The sequence below is a fragment of the Gopherus flavomarginatus genome, chromosome 1 (genome assembly GCF_025201925.1).
Source record: "Gopherus flavomarginatus isolate rGopFla2 chromosome 1, rGopFla2.mat.asm, whole genome shotgun sequence".
NCBI classification, from domain to species: Eukaryota; Metazoa; Chordata; order Testudines; family Testudinidae; genus Gopherus; species Gopherus flavomarginatus.
Window position 1 is genome coordinate 256349894 of NC_066617.1, and position 14706 is coordinate 256364599.

Below are 14706 nucleotides of genomic sequence, written 5' to 3' on the forward strand. Positions count from 1 at the left end.
GGTAGACATCTGTGTATCACTGGCTTTGTACAATTGACCCCAATTCATAATAACTGTGTCATATGGAGGGGAAGATCTAATAATCTTTAATATTTTAAATTGGTAACTGTTAAGATGCCATTGAACAACATAGCTTTTTTTGAGAGAGAAAGCTAAGCACTCTGAGCATTCCAGTTGGCTTTTGAAAGAAAATTAGCGCTGGCTGGAAGCAAAACCATTGAATTTCACCAAGAGGATTGGTAATATAATAAAACAATAGGCTCCTCATGGACTATTTTAGAGTCTAATGTGTTTTCTCAGAAATGTACAGCTGTTCTTTATAGTTCAGTGTCTTTTTCATTTAAAAAACAAGATGACAGTGCAGATTAGTGGCCAGCATAATTATATTAGAAAGCTAGTCACTTTCACATATGAAGATAGCCCAAAGCATTAAAACTAGTAAATATTAGTGGCTGGCTTTGTGACGTAAAAGATATTGTTCTGCACTATAGCCCTGAGTTTGACTGATCTCCCAGTTTTGCTCCCTATAAAATCCATGCAGTCAAATAAGAAATAGTGGTAATGACTTGTTAGAGAGAGAACCTTGCCCACTTCCGTGTATAGAAAAATAATGGCAAGGTGGTTTTTTTTTTTTTTTTTTTTTTTTTTTTTAAGGGAAAATAGTTATATGGCTGGGACAACTCAGAGCTGCCTCATGAGAAGAGGGAGGAAATAAAATCTCCCGCCTCTCAGACAAACACCTCACCCTTACATTCCTGCAACATGTAAATGACCAATGCAGTTACTTTAAAATGTTAGGGAGGAAGTAATGACAAACTGAAACAACTGTACTTGTCACAGGAGTAGCTGGAAACATGTTTTTTGAGTTTTAAAATTCTAACAAACCAAAGTTTGCTAACGGAAGTCTCTGGAACAGTGGAAGTGTTCACCATTATAGCTGTTTGTTTTGCTGGGAATCTTAGCTTTCAAACCAGGCCTCCAAGAGCTTAAGTGAATGAAGTGTTTTAAATGTCTTCCTGTTTTTCAGTAGTAATGGATGCATATACTTTTTTATTTTGCTAATGTTTACAAAATCACGTAGATACTAGTTTTGTATCTTACTTATTCCGTTGCGTAGATGAATTTGTTTCTGTTTTTTGTGTTAGTATGTCTGGAAAAGCTATCTGCAGAGAGAGAAGAGAAGGTAAATAAAGTTAAAGTCATTGCTGTGAAAGCAAGGAAAGAACTAGATTCTAGTAGAAAAGAGGTAAGTTATTTAGATCACATATTGAAGAGCTTTCTGGCACTGTAAGGTTCTATTGTTATCACACTGTTACGTATTGCTTTGAAATAAGGTGCAGTCTTTGAGAGAAGAATTAGAGTTGGTACAATCAGAGAAAGATCAGCTGTCTACTTCTATGAGGGACATCATCCAAGGAGCAGAAAGCTATAAGGTAAGAGGTACTAACTATATCTTCAAAAATGCTTTATTTATCAAAAAATGTTATTTAGAGATGACATTTCCTAGCCTGATTCCAGTTTGATGTGTCCATGACTCACTACTGCATAATTACTGTCAGCCTACCTAATTTCCCTCTGTAGCTGCAGTGTTCTTTGCTTCCTGTCCTAAACTATTGTACAGTGTTGCTGTGTATTGTTCTACAATTGCCATATCTCACCTCAGAGATTTCAGTGGTGGATGAAGTGATCCCTGCATTTATACTTGGCATTTAGTAGCATATATTATACTTATTTTATTAAATTTGTTATTCACATGAAGCATGTGTGTGGTAGGGCACTAGAACAATGACAATTATGTTTATAATTAAAATTGCAAGAGTTTCCACAATAATCCCTGTTTTTATGGACTCAACTTTCAGAAACATTCATCCTTGTATTTGGAAATATTCCATGCTCCTTAAAGTTTGCTTAACTTTTTTGTATTATAAGCAATTCACCTTTGCATATGTATTTGGTTTAAAAATACGTACATAAATCTAACCATACTTTTAAATATGGGCCTACGCCTCAGTGGAGTTGTGAGGTTGTAAGGTAGCGTGCTCAGAAGTAGATTTTTTGTTAGTATGCTCGCTGCCTTAGTGCAATTGATCCATTCTATCTGGCTGGAGTGACCAGATGGTCAAGCAGGGACACCAATGATACTGAGAATGCTTTCGTGAAGAAAACTGTCTCTTTAAAACATGCACAACAAAGTGCTCCCAAAAATTACCTTTAATATCAGAGACAAGAGAAAACCATGGATGCAGTAGTTAAGTTTTTGTCAGCAAATTTCTGAAATTCTTCAGTTCTTTCAGATTTAAATAAATTCTTTTTCTCGTGGAAACACTTCAGCTATCAGAATATAAATCAATAGAAAATGCTGCTGCCTTGTGAAACCAGAGTAGTGTAAAAACTGTATCCCACTGATCAATACCAGCAGCAAACTTAGGGATTCCCTTCTCCTCACCCCATTACTTCCATTGAAGTGTGAATTTCAAAGTTTAATTAGGACCATTTGAATGCTAATGTTAAGTTTAGACAAAGAAAAATATAATGGGAAATAACCCTTGTTAATGCAGTTAAATTGCCAACTCAAGAAACATAAAAGATAAGAAATAGAAATAAGAAATAAATGGAGATATACTTATCTCCTAGAACTGGAAGGGACCTTGAAAGGTCATAGAGTCCAGCCCCCTGCCTTCATTAGCAGGACCAATTTTTGCCCCAAATCTCTAAGTGACCCCCTCAAGGATTGAACTCACAGCCCTGGATTTAGCAGGCCAATGCTCAAACCACTGAGCTATCCCTCCTCCCCAAGGTTCCAACAGCCCCCATTTCCAAAAAAATCAGTCATTCTTTTACTAATATACCTTTTTTAAAAATCTGTGGTGACTTTAGAGGTCTTCAATGAATGACTTAAATCTAGAGAGGAAAATTTGAAAGAACTGTTTTCACTAGAACCTAGAATGGAACTGCAACTTTAATTCACATATGGTACTTCTGATGTCACAATAAGAAACATCAAGTACTGAACAATAATAAGAATGTGCAAACACCCATTTATTTGCTATAAGCACACCACAGCTTCCATGTATTTAACAAAAATTGAAGTGCTTTGTGCATGTTTCAAGAATCTTTTGCTGGAATATGACAAGCAAGCAGAACAGCTGGATTTGGAAAAGGACCGAGCAAATAATCTTGAACATCAGATGGATGACCTTACAAGACAACTAGAGACCTCAACTCAGCAGGTAGCTTATTTTGTGACTGAGCAAATAATTTTTACGACAAATATGAAGTAATTGATTTTAAGTCCCATTTCAGTTTGATAGACACATACGTAAATTATCCCTGTAAATATTTTCGTAATTTCTCCTGTATTTTTGAATAGATACAAGCAAATAAACTAATATTTGTGTTCTGACAAGATAGAAATCCCAGTGTTCGGAATGTTTGGATCTGGAAAAAAATATTAAATGAAAATAGGGACATTATAAAAATATCTAGATTTCTCTCTGAACTGAAAGAACATAGGGGCCTGTTGGAGTTATAGGATCAGGGCCCAAATCTGAAGAAGATTGAAATTAAGCCCATTTGTCAACAACTGTAGTACATGAGCTTGAGCTGGTTCTCAGAAAAGAGCAGCTGTACAACCCTGACAGTGGTCATACAGATTTTAAGTCCTGTATATCAAATGTGTAGTACAGAGCTTTATCTACACTTTGTTGATACTATCCCTTCTCTCTACTTGGCACAAAATACAGCAGCCATTGGTAAGGACTGAGAATTTGTCTGGTGTCCTTTTTTACCAAAACAAGATATTATTTTAAAATATTAATACTAACTGTAAATTAAAAATGTTTCAAACTAGAAGTGAAGTTTTTTTTTTCTTCCTGTCTCCCTCGGACAGTGCTGAGGAGCGAGGCAAAATGTGTTCAGTCAACACCCAAAACATCTGAAAAATGAGTGGGTTCTATGATGGCCTAAATCTAATCATTGATTGGCTGAAATACTCTCATGAGACTTTAAAATCTCCTTTTTTTGCCTCCAGTCTCACTCTTGAATAGATTCTACTGGTTATCCAGCAGATGAATTTTTTCAAATTGATATAAAATATTTCATGAACAAAATATGATCAATAATTTTGCTGTTTAATTTTTTTTTCATGTATTCATCCTTAATTCTGGATTCACATAACAAGGGGAAGGACAGTGAGACCATATGGTGAAAATGCTGGTGGTTCAAAACAAACCCTGTAAATATCTGCAACTCTAGTCCAGATAGGGATAGATTTCTTACCTGTGCCTTAGCTTTATCTTATTTAAAACAGATAAATTGGCAACATTTGGTGGTATTGAAGTAACTTGTTTGGTGTAGGGATTGATGTCATTAACATCTGCTCAGAACTATGGCAGCTGTATTTGAGTGGAGGTTGGCATGCTGTTCCTGAAGAGCTAGTGAATAGTTTTCCAAGCTTACCCACTGTTCTCCCTCAACCCCTTAAACTGCAACAGGGTTGTAATATAGTGTCAGAATTGGGTTGTAAGAGTGTCCTAATTGTGCCACCCATTTTTAAACCAGGCTATTTCCTATTCTGGTTTTAAACTGTTAGTATGGTCATGTTTAAGCATCTGCAGAAATAGTTTACAAAGGCTGTTGGGTGGAAATCATTGTGTATTTTCTAAAAAACAACAACAAACCACAGGCAGCATCTCTGCCTGTAAGAATTTCAAGAATGTTAACTGCCACTTTCATCTTGTTACTAATATCATTCTAGCAAAACCAACTAAACTCTGCCAATGAAGACCTTATGGCTCGTCTTGAAACACTACAGTCTAATGTTAAACTGCTAGAAGCCCAGATATTAGAAATGCAGAGAGCCAAAGCAAAAGTCGACAAAGAACTGGAAGCTGAAAAATTTCTAAAAGAGCAAAAGATAAAGGTAAAAGCAATGTTGTGGGTCCATAAAAACAAAGCATGGGCTATTCCCTGAATGAATTGAAGGGAAGACTTCCTGAAAGTGTGGTAAACTGTCAGAGTGGAATCTTTAAAATATTTTAACTAGTTTGGTTTTGTTGCCTTTATAGATCAGATACAGCATTGTATTCTGTTGCCTGGCTGACCCTTTAAGTCCGTGCCTCCATTGATAGTTTTGTCATAGTCAGTAGTGAGAATAGAATGAGGCCTTAGTTTAACATAGTCATAACATTGCTATTAATTTTATAATCCATCTGGGGTTTAATTTGGAGGGTAGGAAGCTTTTTTAAAAAAACCTTTCATTCTTACCTACATAAATTTTGTGACATACGCATCATGAGCAAACATTCTTGAACTCAAATTATGTAACCGAAAAGCATTTAAACTAATTTTCAGGACCATAGCAGTGCTGTAAGAGAACTTGAAGACCTTCAGCTTCAGCTTCAGAAGGAAAAGAAACATCTTCAGAAAACTATGCAGGAGCTAGAGCTGGCCCGGCGGGTAGGGTAATTGTTTCTGTTACAGTAATGCTTGGAGGACCCAAATAAGGTTGTAGCCCCACTGTGTTATGTGCTGTGCATAACATATGATAGAACATCCTTGCCCCCAGAGCTTAAAATCCAAGTAAAACAAAGGGTGGGAGACGGGAAGTCTTATCCCATTTTATAGATGGGGAACTGAGGCATAGAGAAACTGTTACTAGCCCGGGTCTCACAAAAGACTGCATGGAAGTGGAAATTGAATCCGGATATCCTGAGTCCAACTCCAGTGCCTTAATTACAAGACTCTCTTTGCTTTTCCAGAGCCAAATTCCTTTAGAATGCTTATTAGAACATGCTAGACAGAATTTTAATATTCTAACTTGTTTCCTTGTTTTGATTCTGATACAAGCAAATGAGATTTAGAATGCTGATGGGTAAGTTTTCCTCTTTTGCGTATGTGGCTATAGACTTAAACAAAAATCGGAGTTGTGAGGAACAGTTTTGCAGTACAGAGTAATCAAAACAAAAATCCTTCAAATCAGCCCAAGCAATTTTAAACTGAGACTACAAAATATGTAATCTACAGGATGCCCAGAAGAGCACACTAATGGATATGGAAATGGCTGATTATGACCGTTTAGTGAAAGAACTTAATCAGAAGATTACAGATAAAAACTGCAAAATTGAAGATCTTGAGCAAGAGCTCAGAATTCAAAAACAAAAACAAGAAACACTACAAGAAGAAATACGTGAGTAAAATATTAACTTTTTAAATTTCTCATTGTCTGCGATGGGCCTTCTTATATCCAGCGTGGTGGGGAGGCAAACAGCTTGGGAACATCATGTATGTATATCTTAACATTCTCAGCTCAGGAGACAAGGGCTGCCAAAAAAGAGTCTTGGGTGCTGGCTGGTGAGTCTTGCCCACATGCTCAGGGTTTAACTGATCGCCATATTTGGGGTCGGGAAGGAATTTTCCTCCAGGGCGGATTGGCAGGGGCCCTGGAGGTTTTTCGCCTTCCTCTGCAGCGTGGGGCATGGGTCGCTTGCTGGTGGATTCTCTGCAGTTTGAGGTCTTCAGACCAGTTTTGAGGATTTCAATAACTCAGTCCTGGATTAGGGGTTGTATAAAAGTGGATGGGTATGGTTCTGTGGCCTGCCTTGTGCAGGAGGTCAGACTAGATGATCATATTGGTCCCTTCTGACCTATGAGTCTAAGACATTGAAAGAAGACTTGTCAAAATTCCTTTCTTATGTGTTCAATGAATTATAGTAGTTCATCTGTTACTTGTTTACTGAGCAGTAAACTAATAGTCAGATACCTTGCTGGACAAATTGCATTTCTCACATGTCTCTGTTAATCCCAGTGCTGGAGAGCTAGTGACACTTCAGAATCTTTTACAGAGCTGAGTGACTGAAAACCCCCAATGGAGTTATAACACTCTACTTAAAAATATTACCAAATAATGGTGTGTTAAATATTGCATTTTTTGCCATCCTCTTATGCATAATCCTAATTTGCTTAAAAATACTTTGTGTTAGAAAACCAGTATGATACCTGGAAATTTGAAGTCCAACTCTTGGTGAACTGCTTGTTTGCAACATTCTTTTTCAGTTACATTTATAACACTTGTATGAAAGCACCCTATACAGTTTTTTTCCTTTGCTCATCAAAAATTATCTCTGCATTAGAATCCCTTCAATCTTCTGTGCTACAGTATGAGGAAAGGAACTCCCAAATAAAACAACTGCTAGTGAAAACCAAAAAAGAACTGGCAGATTCAAGGCAAGCTGTAAGTGCTTATTTTACTGCACATGCTTTTTTATACCAATGCTTATAATTTAGTTTCAAGTTTGGATTTTGAAATAAAAAAAAATTTAGTGTTTTAAATTAATCAAGATATCTTTATCCTGCAGGAAAATGACCGTCTAATACTGCAAGCATCATTAAAAGGAGAGCTAGAGGCAAGTCAGCAGCAAGTGGAAGTCTATAAGGCAAGGAACTTCATTCTTTGTTGTTAGCACAAGCTTTCTGACATAAGAAACTAGAGAGAGTGCTGTGGGGTAATATACACTGAGTGCTACAGATGTAAGCAGGTTGTTACAAAAGCTGTATCACTAATTTTGTTTTTAATCAGTTCTCTCAATTGTCCTCAAGTGTTTTATTTAATATAGTACCCTAAGTCTTTTAATTTCTTGTTATTATTTTGTGCTTGTGCTAAGGCACAGGTATCTTTCGTAGTGATTCTGATACCAAGAGGAAAATCTGATGATGATTCTCCTGAGCTACGTCATAGCCTTTCACTTCCTTCAGAGTGTAAATACTGCCAGGAGCGGGTCCAGGAGTGCAGTTTCTCTCTCTGATGCCCAGGCCCATCCAACTCCTCTCTTTCCTCCCTGACGTGTGTAACCAAGGGTGTAGAAATAATAATTTCCTAGGTTTTTTTAAATAAAAATTACGTTTAGTGACACTTAAGATTGCTCAAGGACACTTTCAGTGCAGTCAAAACCTTAAAAGCATGCAAGTAAGAAGTTTCTACCATCCTTTCCACTTTCATATTGCTTATATTATCATCAGTGGCATGCTCTTAAGATTCACTTTCATCTCCAATAGATGTTGAAAAGCAATAGGTACCCTCAGCTTCATCACTTATGCAGTCACAGACAATCTCATATACTGACACATTCTCCAGCATTTTAAATTTACAAAGCACTTCACAGACCCTAGTTAATCCTTACAATAGCCCTGCAAGGTAGGTAGTTGTGTGTATTATTATCCTCGTTTCACAGCAGGGAGACTGAGGCAGGGAGATGAAGTGACTTGGCCAAAGCTACACAGCAAATCCGTGACGGAGTCAGGATTAGAACTCAGGATCACCTGTCTTCTAGCCCTTTGCTTAAACCTCATATGCTCTTATATCTACAGATCAGTTCATCTATCACACTGTCAGATGTTCTGATCTGTTACTGTCATATGAGGTGTATCTGACTCTTAGTCCATTCATCTGAGAATTTAATCTGCTTTAACATTGCAGAAATCATTGTTTGGGGTTTGTGCAATAGCATGAGTGGTGAAATTGGCGTAAATAGTACAATTTCTATATATACTTTTTCCATAAATATAAAAACTATATCTGACCTTCTGCATTTTTTTTCTGATGTTTCAAGTATAAAGCCCTGTAAAGTGTAAGTGCTGCTGCTGTTACGTTTCAGAATTGATGCACGTCAGTTCAGATATTCAGTTGGCTTGCTGCTTTCTCCCGTTTATTTTTAATCTCTCAAAAGAGAATTAGGGAATCTGAGTCCTATGACAAGGATATATTTTTTTAATCTACCTTTGGCCCTAATTAATTAAACTTTGCTTTTTAAAAAAAGCGTTTTATTTAAAACACATTACCAGCAAAAAGCCTTAGTATAAGGTTAATTTTCATCAGTATGAATTTTGATAGCCAGTAACAGGCATCTGCCTTGCCACCAAATGACACATTTGTTGATTTACAGAAAGTAGGGTTTGTGCTTTAATAATTTAAAAAAAAAAAAGGCAGTTGAGGAAAAAATGAAATAATTCTCTAGAAAAATTTGTCTTCACATTTCTTCCCATTATTTTAGTAAAATTCAAATGATAAATGATGCATGCGATACTGCTCAGATACATTCCAACATAAGCCTTTTTCACATTAATATTTTTTAAAACCAGATTTTAATTTTATGGTATCTAGTCATTTCTAGGTTTCCCATCCCAATATCTGGATGCTTTGTTTCATTCTCTGTTCACCTAATGAAAACGAGAGTCAATTCTAAAGACTACATTCTAGTTATGTTTAAGTGCCTGTTCATTTTCAGATTCAGCTGGCTGAACTAACGTCAGAAAAACACAAGATTCAAGAACATCTGCGGACCTCTTCGGAGCAACACCAGCGCACTCTGAGTTCTTACCAGCAGAAAATTGCAACCCTCCAAGAAGAATGCAACACAGCAAAGGTACGTTTTCATAAAATAAGTAATAGCTCTTTAGACTGTTAGAAGACAAAGTTACTGAACTTTCACTTTTGCTTCCCTAAATTATCGTCTTGCAGGATTCTTACTCCTGGGTCTTAGCTACTTGGCAGATGACTGGAAGGAATTCTCCTAACTTGTAATGGTTTTTGACCTTTTCAGCATAGAGCACAAGTTAGGCCTTTTACTACTTCGTTTGCACCATCCTCCGTGGAATATAAATGCTGCCATCCAAATGCTATAGTCAGTTTCTTTGATGCACCAGAGCTGAAGTTCCGTTGTGATAATCGGGCTGACAAATGTACTGTAATAGTGAGCTCAATTGTAAAAAAAATATGTAAAAGTTTGTAATATTATTATTATATAATAACAAATGTTGATGGAAACTAAAGAGCCCAGCTGGGTGAGGTAATATCTCTTATTGGACCAACGTTTGTTGGTGGAAGAGGCAAGCTTTTGAGCTACACAGAGCTCTTTAAAATGGGAAGTATGTCAAGTTGCTTTCAATGATAAATGTTATAAACAGCTGCAGGAGACCTGGATATAATTCAAGGGCTCAATTGAAATCATGCTAGGTAAAAATAAAAAATGTAGAACCAGAAACGTAATGAACCAAAATTGTTTTCAAATATTAGGCCTCGTTGATGGGCAAAATAATGAGGAGATAGGGTATTCCACCCATCGTTCCTTTTGTGGGTCCTTTAAAGAAAAAGTACTTGGGGGAAAAATAGGAGACGACAGACAGAGGCTACTGAAGCAGGCTTCACTATCATAGCTGCTCCTGCCACCATCTTCTGGCACCCTGCCATCATACAAATCCTGATCAGGCCAGAGAGAGGGATCCAGATGAGATCGCCACTCCTACTGGCTCCATCTGAATCCCACTAGAGATAAAATAGGATCAGACATTAGCAGCAGCAACAACAGCTCTAGCCCATCTCAGCTAACGTCGTCTCTTTTTCCCAAGAGGACAGTTATTACCATCTGAGAAATGGTCAAACTAGGGGATTTTTCATTTAAACTTCTCTCCAGCTAAAGGAAAAAGGAACAAAAAATGCTGTTAAAATACATTTCAAATGTTTTAACTATGTTTCCTTCTCTGTAACTTTTAATAAATTGTTTAAAAGATTTTTCATGTGTTTACCATAGTCCTAAATAGATTGAGGTCTCTGTATACCAAACCCCAGACCTCTTTTAACTCTCTTTAATGATAGGCAGTGGCTGTGTTATGTTAACACCTTTGGCCCATTTATTCCATTTAAATTAATATACAGCAGCTCCCAGGAAAAAAAAGCCACCTCCCGATGATCAACGTATGTGTGCCTTGGAGGAAAAAAGAAAATAACTTCACAAACCAGAAAGTCCAAACTCTGTGAGGGAGGGAGATGAGGGAGTGTCCTAAAGACAACATCATCTGAAAAGCAGAGTTCAAAAATAAGTAATTTCCTCTTTTGAAGATATTATTTTTGCAGGATTCTCACATCCCAAATGAACATGAGTAGAGGCACAATGACCAGCAATAGCAAAGCTAGTCCCAACTGTGTGAAGAGGTAGAGGTTTTTATTAATATTTAGCATAAACAGTAAGAGGTGTAACAACATTCAAGCCTGTGTGAAGAGATTGCAATTTGAGAGAATTCCACGCTGAAAATAAAGGACATCTTAACATAAAATTCTTCTTAGGGGAGGCAAAGGTCTGGAATCCCCCATCTTGCAAAAGTTCTGGAGCACAGAGCGTCTTCTGGAAACTGAATACAAGGAGTAATATACCTCTACCTCGATATAATGCTGTCCTCGGGAACCAAAAAATCTTACCGCATTATAGGTGAAACTGCATTATATCGAACTTGCTTTGATCCGCTGGAGTGCACAGGCCCCCTACCCCCGGAGCACTGCTTTACTGCATTATATTCGAATTCGTGTTATATCAGGTCATGTTATATCTGGGTAGAGGTGTACCTTGTAAATATCTGAAGAGAGGACCAGATAGCAGCTTGGCAATTCTCTGTGGTGGATACATCCATCTAATCAAATAGGCCTTGACATGGCTTCCAGATAATAGCAATGTGAAATGCCTTTGGGACATAGTTCTCTTTGTAACAGCATTGCTCAGCAAATTTGGTTTCTTTATCAAATCAAATCAAATTAGGTGGAGTTAATCTGCTCCAAATAGACTCCCAAGGATTTCTGACACTGATGATGGAACACTAACATAACTTCGGATGGGAATCTCAAGTGAGTCCACTTTACCACCTTATCCTTGTAAAAATGAATCTGGTATAAGCTGCGTCCATTCACTAGCACTAGGAAAATGACTGTCAGTGTAAGAAACTAAAGTTCATAGGAATTAGTGTTTAAAGGAGCTTTCATCAGGACCACGTTTTCATTTCCCTGCAGAGGTGTTTTGTTTTTTTTCTTTTAATTGGAGGTTTCAGAAGTGTTGAGCCCTGCATGAAATGACAAAAGGTTGCAGAAACACACTTCTACCTGAAACTAGTTCATGATAAGCCAAAAAAGATATTTCTGGAAGGAGTTAGTCTGTGCAAGAGACTGAGATGGGCGAAGAAAGTAGTCAAGCAGTTTTTGTAGCGCAAGTAAAGGAGTCCATATGGACCTTACTGTACTACACGTAAAAACCTTTCCCACTGGAAGCCCTAGGTCCTATTTAGTAGATGACTTCTGAATCAGCTGCTTGAACACACCATACCTACAAACCTCTAATCTGCCAGAAGCCAAGCTGTAAGGGAGAGAGTTTCTTGGAGCCAGACCTATAGGAGTGTGTCTCATTTGCCTCAAGGACGGTTTGGGGGCACTCAGCTCACCAAATTTCTTCGCTATCCAGGTCAACCTTTGTAGACTTGTTGGGCATTTCCACACGTCATGGCTAATTCCTTTGTGGACAATGCAAAGCATCCATCCTGGATGTAGTTCTGCTACACTGACATGGTATGAAGCTATGGTGTGGCCAGCCCTCTTTCTTGGATACTACATCTGCAAAAGAAAAAGAATTCTGACACCTCAGAGGAGCACGTGACCAGTGAAAAGGTGAGCCTCAAAATAGTTGCCAAGTCACAACTAAGAAATTAGATGCAAAAACAGTAGAGCAAGTGAAGATGCATCGAATACAACAAAGGCTGCTTATCAAATATTTTGGGTGTGGAATACTTTAACTCAAGTGCCTGAATGAAAGGAAAAGTGAAGGACTTGTTTAAAAAAAATTATATATCCAAACATCACTGGAGCCAGAAGAGCTGTAGCAATGGCTGTTGAAGTACAGTCTCGCCATGGAAGCTCCTTCACCAGCCACAGTTAAGAAACGACTGGAACATTCAGAGAGATGTATTTATATTTAGCAGGGGGTGGTGTATTACATCCAGTAGAGGGCATGACATGTGTTGCCCTCAGTGTTTAAAAAAAAAAAAAAAAAAAAAAATTCACAAGCTATGGGAATTCCACCAGCCACTTGCTGAGATTCAGGAGAGAAAATCATGCACAGATGGTATTTTTAGAGAAAGGGAGCACAAAACTTTGAATACTGGATGAGTACTACTTGTCAAGTCAGTGTGATTAATACACACTCTTCTTGCTGTAAGAGCTGTGGTCAAAGATGAAGCTACCTGACTCTTTTTTTTAATGGCAGGAAATTTACATTGACGTAACTTTAATTTACATGTTAAGTGATTTTAGTATAAGCATAGTAAAAAGACAGAAAATAAACTGTAGATATATATTTTTAAAACAAAGTATGGAATCTTCCCATCATCTTGTTTGCTTGAACAGAAATACCAGAATGACTCAGAAATCCAGTCTTAGTACAAATAGCTGTCTGATTATGACTGTAACAGTGACTGACTATGACGAAGCCTGTATGTTGGCAGAGGAAATGATTGCCTGTGTTGTTTCTATCGCCATCTTGTTTTGGAGTTGCTGTTTATAATATTTTGTTGGTTGTTTTTATTTTCAAGGACTTCGTAATGTTTTATAGTACTATTTGTATGTTACAATATAATATATAAAATTGTGTATTTGTAAACTGTCCGAAAGACAGATGTGATTAACGCTAATGTTCTCCCTATACCAAAAAAAGTTTAGCTACCAATCATGGAATATTGTATTTTAAATGAACTGGCTCTTAGGTGATATATTAACTGTTTTAACCATCCATTCAACACTACAAAAAAGGAAATGCAACTGTTCATATTTCTTGATCTTTAAACGATGTAATATGCATATATATCACAAAGTAAAACTGAAACTATTTGGTTTTATATAAATAAGTGGCATATATAATTGAGGGTTTTGTTTTTTTTTCATGTTATAGGCAGAACAAGTTGCTGTTACCTCTGAATTTGAAAGCTACAAAGTCCGTGTTCATAATGTTTTAAAACAGCAAAAGAATAAATCTGCTTCTCAGACTGAAACTGAGAGAGCCAAGCAAGAAAGGTAAAAGTTATGTCTATACGTGCTCGATAGTAAAAGCCTAATGAAGCCAACAATAAGCAAGACTTTTTTTTGCTATTGTATACCTATATAAATAGAAAGGCATGGGGATGAGAAATCCACTGCTGTAGTCTTTTTGGCTAACAAACTGCAGTAATGTGACAGAAATGTTCATCTATGTGATGATTATTGATTCACATCTAATTTTTGGCATTCATATTTTATAACTGAAGATTACTGAAATACCCAGACAGAACACTTTAAAAAGATGCCATCAACTTAAATCTAAAATTGTTTCACATATCTATGTTACTATAGCTAAAAGATTTTTGAAATCTCTATTTTTCACTACGATTACATTCTACATTTGATATTACTCTGAAAAATAAAATTTTTTCACTATTTCTCTGAGGGCTATTAGGTACTACTGTAATACAAATAAATAATATATAGTCAGCCAGTTTCTATTGTTTCTGTGGAGTCTTCCACTTGAAAAAATTACTGGTGGGTGAGGGAATAGTGTTGTGACTATCAAACCCAAAAAACTGGCAGGAAAACTCAAGCGCAGATTTAAAACCTAAATCTAATTTTAACTCACTATTAGAAATCACTTGATTTCCAAGTTGACCATACCCCTTTTTCAGTAACTTGTGCTGGGACTCCTACTTTGAACATAGTGGCTGTTGGCAGAACACTTTGAGTTTGATACATTTACATTTTGTTTTTGTATAGCTATATAACAGATATCTTAGAGTAAGGCTTTATTTTCTTGTTTTAAAAGAAAACAGGTAACTTTATTCCTGAATGAATGTATGTTTATACTCCCTTTCTCC

At 36.8% G+C, this 14706-nt stretch overlaps 1 protein-coding gene across 5 annotated transcripts in view; it reads left to right on the top strand.

Moving 5' to 3' along the window:
• Positions 1–14706, top strand: part of GCC2 (GRIP and coiled-coil domain containing 2) — a 44009-nt gene that overhangs the window by 12712 nt on the left and 16591 nt on the right. For 4 of the 5 annotated variants that reach the window (XR_007769136.1, XM_050921507.1, XM_050921533.1 and 1 more), the window contains exons 8-17: positions 1146–1246; positions 1335–1433; positions 3111–3230; positions 4757–4921; positions 5353–5457; positions 6025–6187; positions 7131–7231; positions 7356–7433; positions 9282–9419; positions 13755–13876. Coding sequence is in view for 4 of the 5 variants with exons in the window: in XM_050921507.1 (XP_050777464.1) it covers positions 1146–1246; positions 1335–1433; positions 3111–3230; positions 4757–4921; positions 5353–5457; positions 6025–6187; positions 7131–7231; positions 7356–7433; positions 9282–9419; positions 13755–13876 (1192 nt within the window). In the remaining variant the exon portion in view is untranslated. The remainder of the gene's footprint in view (positions 1–1145; positions 1247–1334; positions 1434–3110; positions 3231–4756; positions 4922–5352; positions 5458–6024; positions 6188–7130; positions 7232–7355; positions 7434–9281; positions 9420–13754; positions 13877–14706) is intronic. The other variant, XM_050921522.1, reaches the window with a different exon arrangement.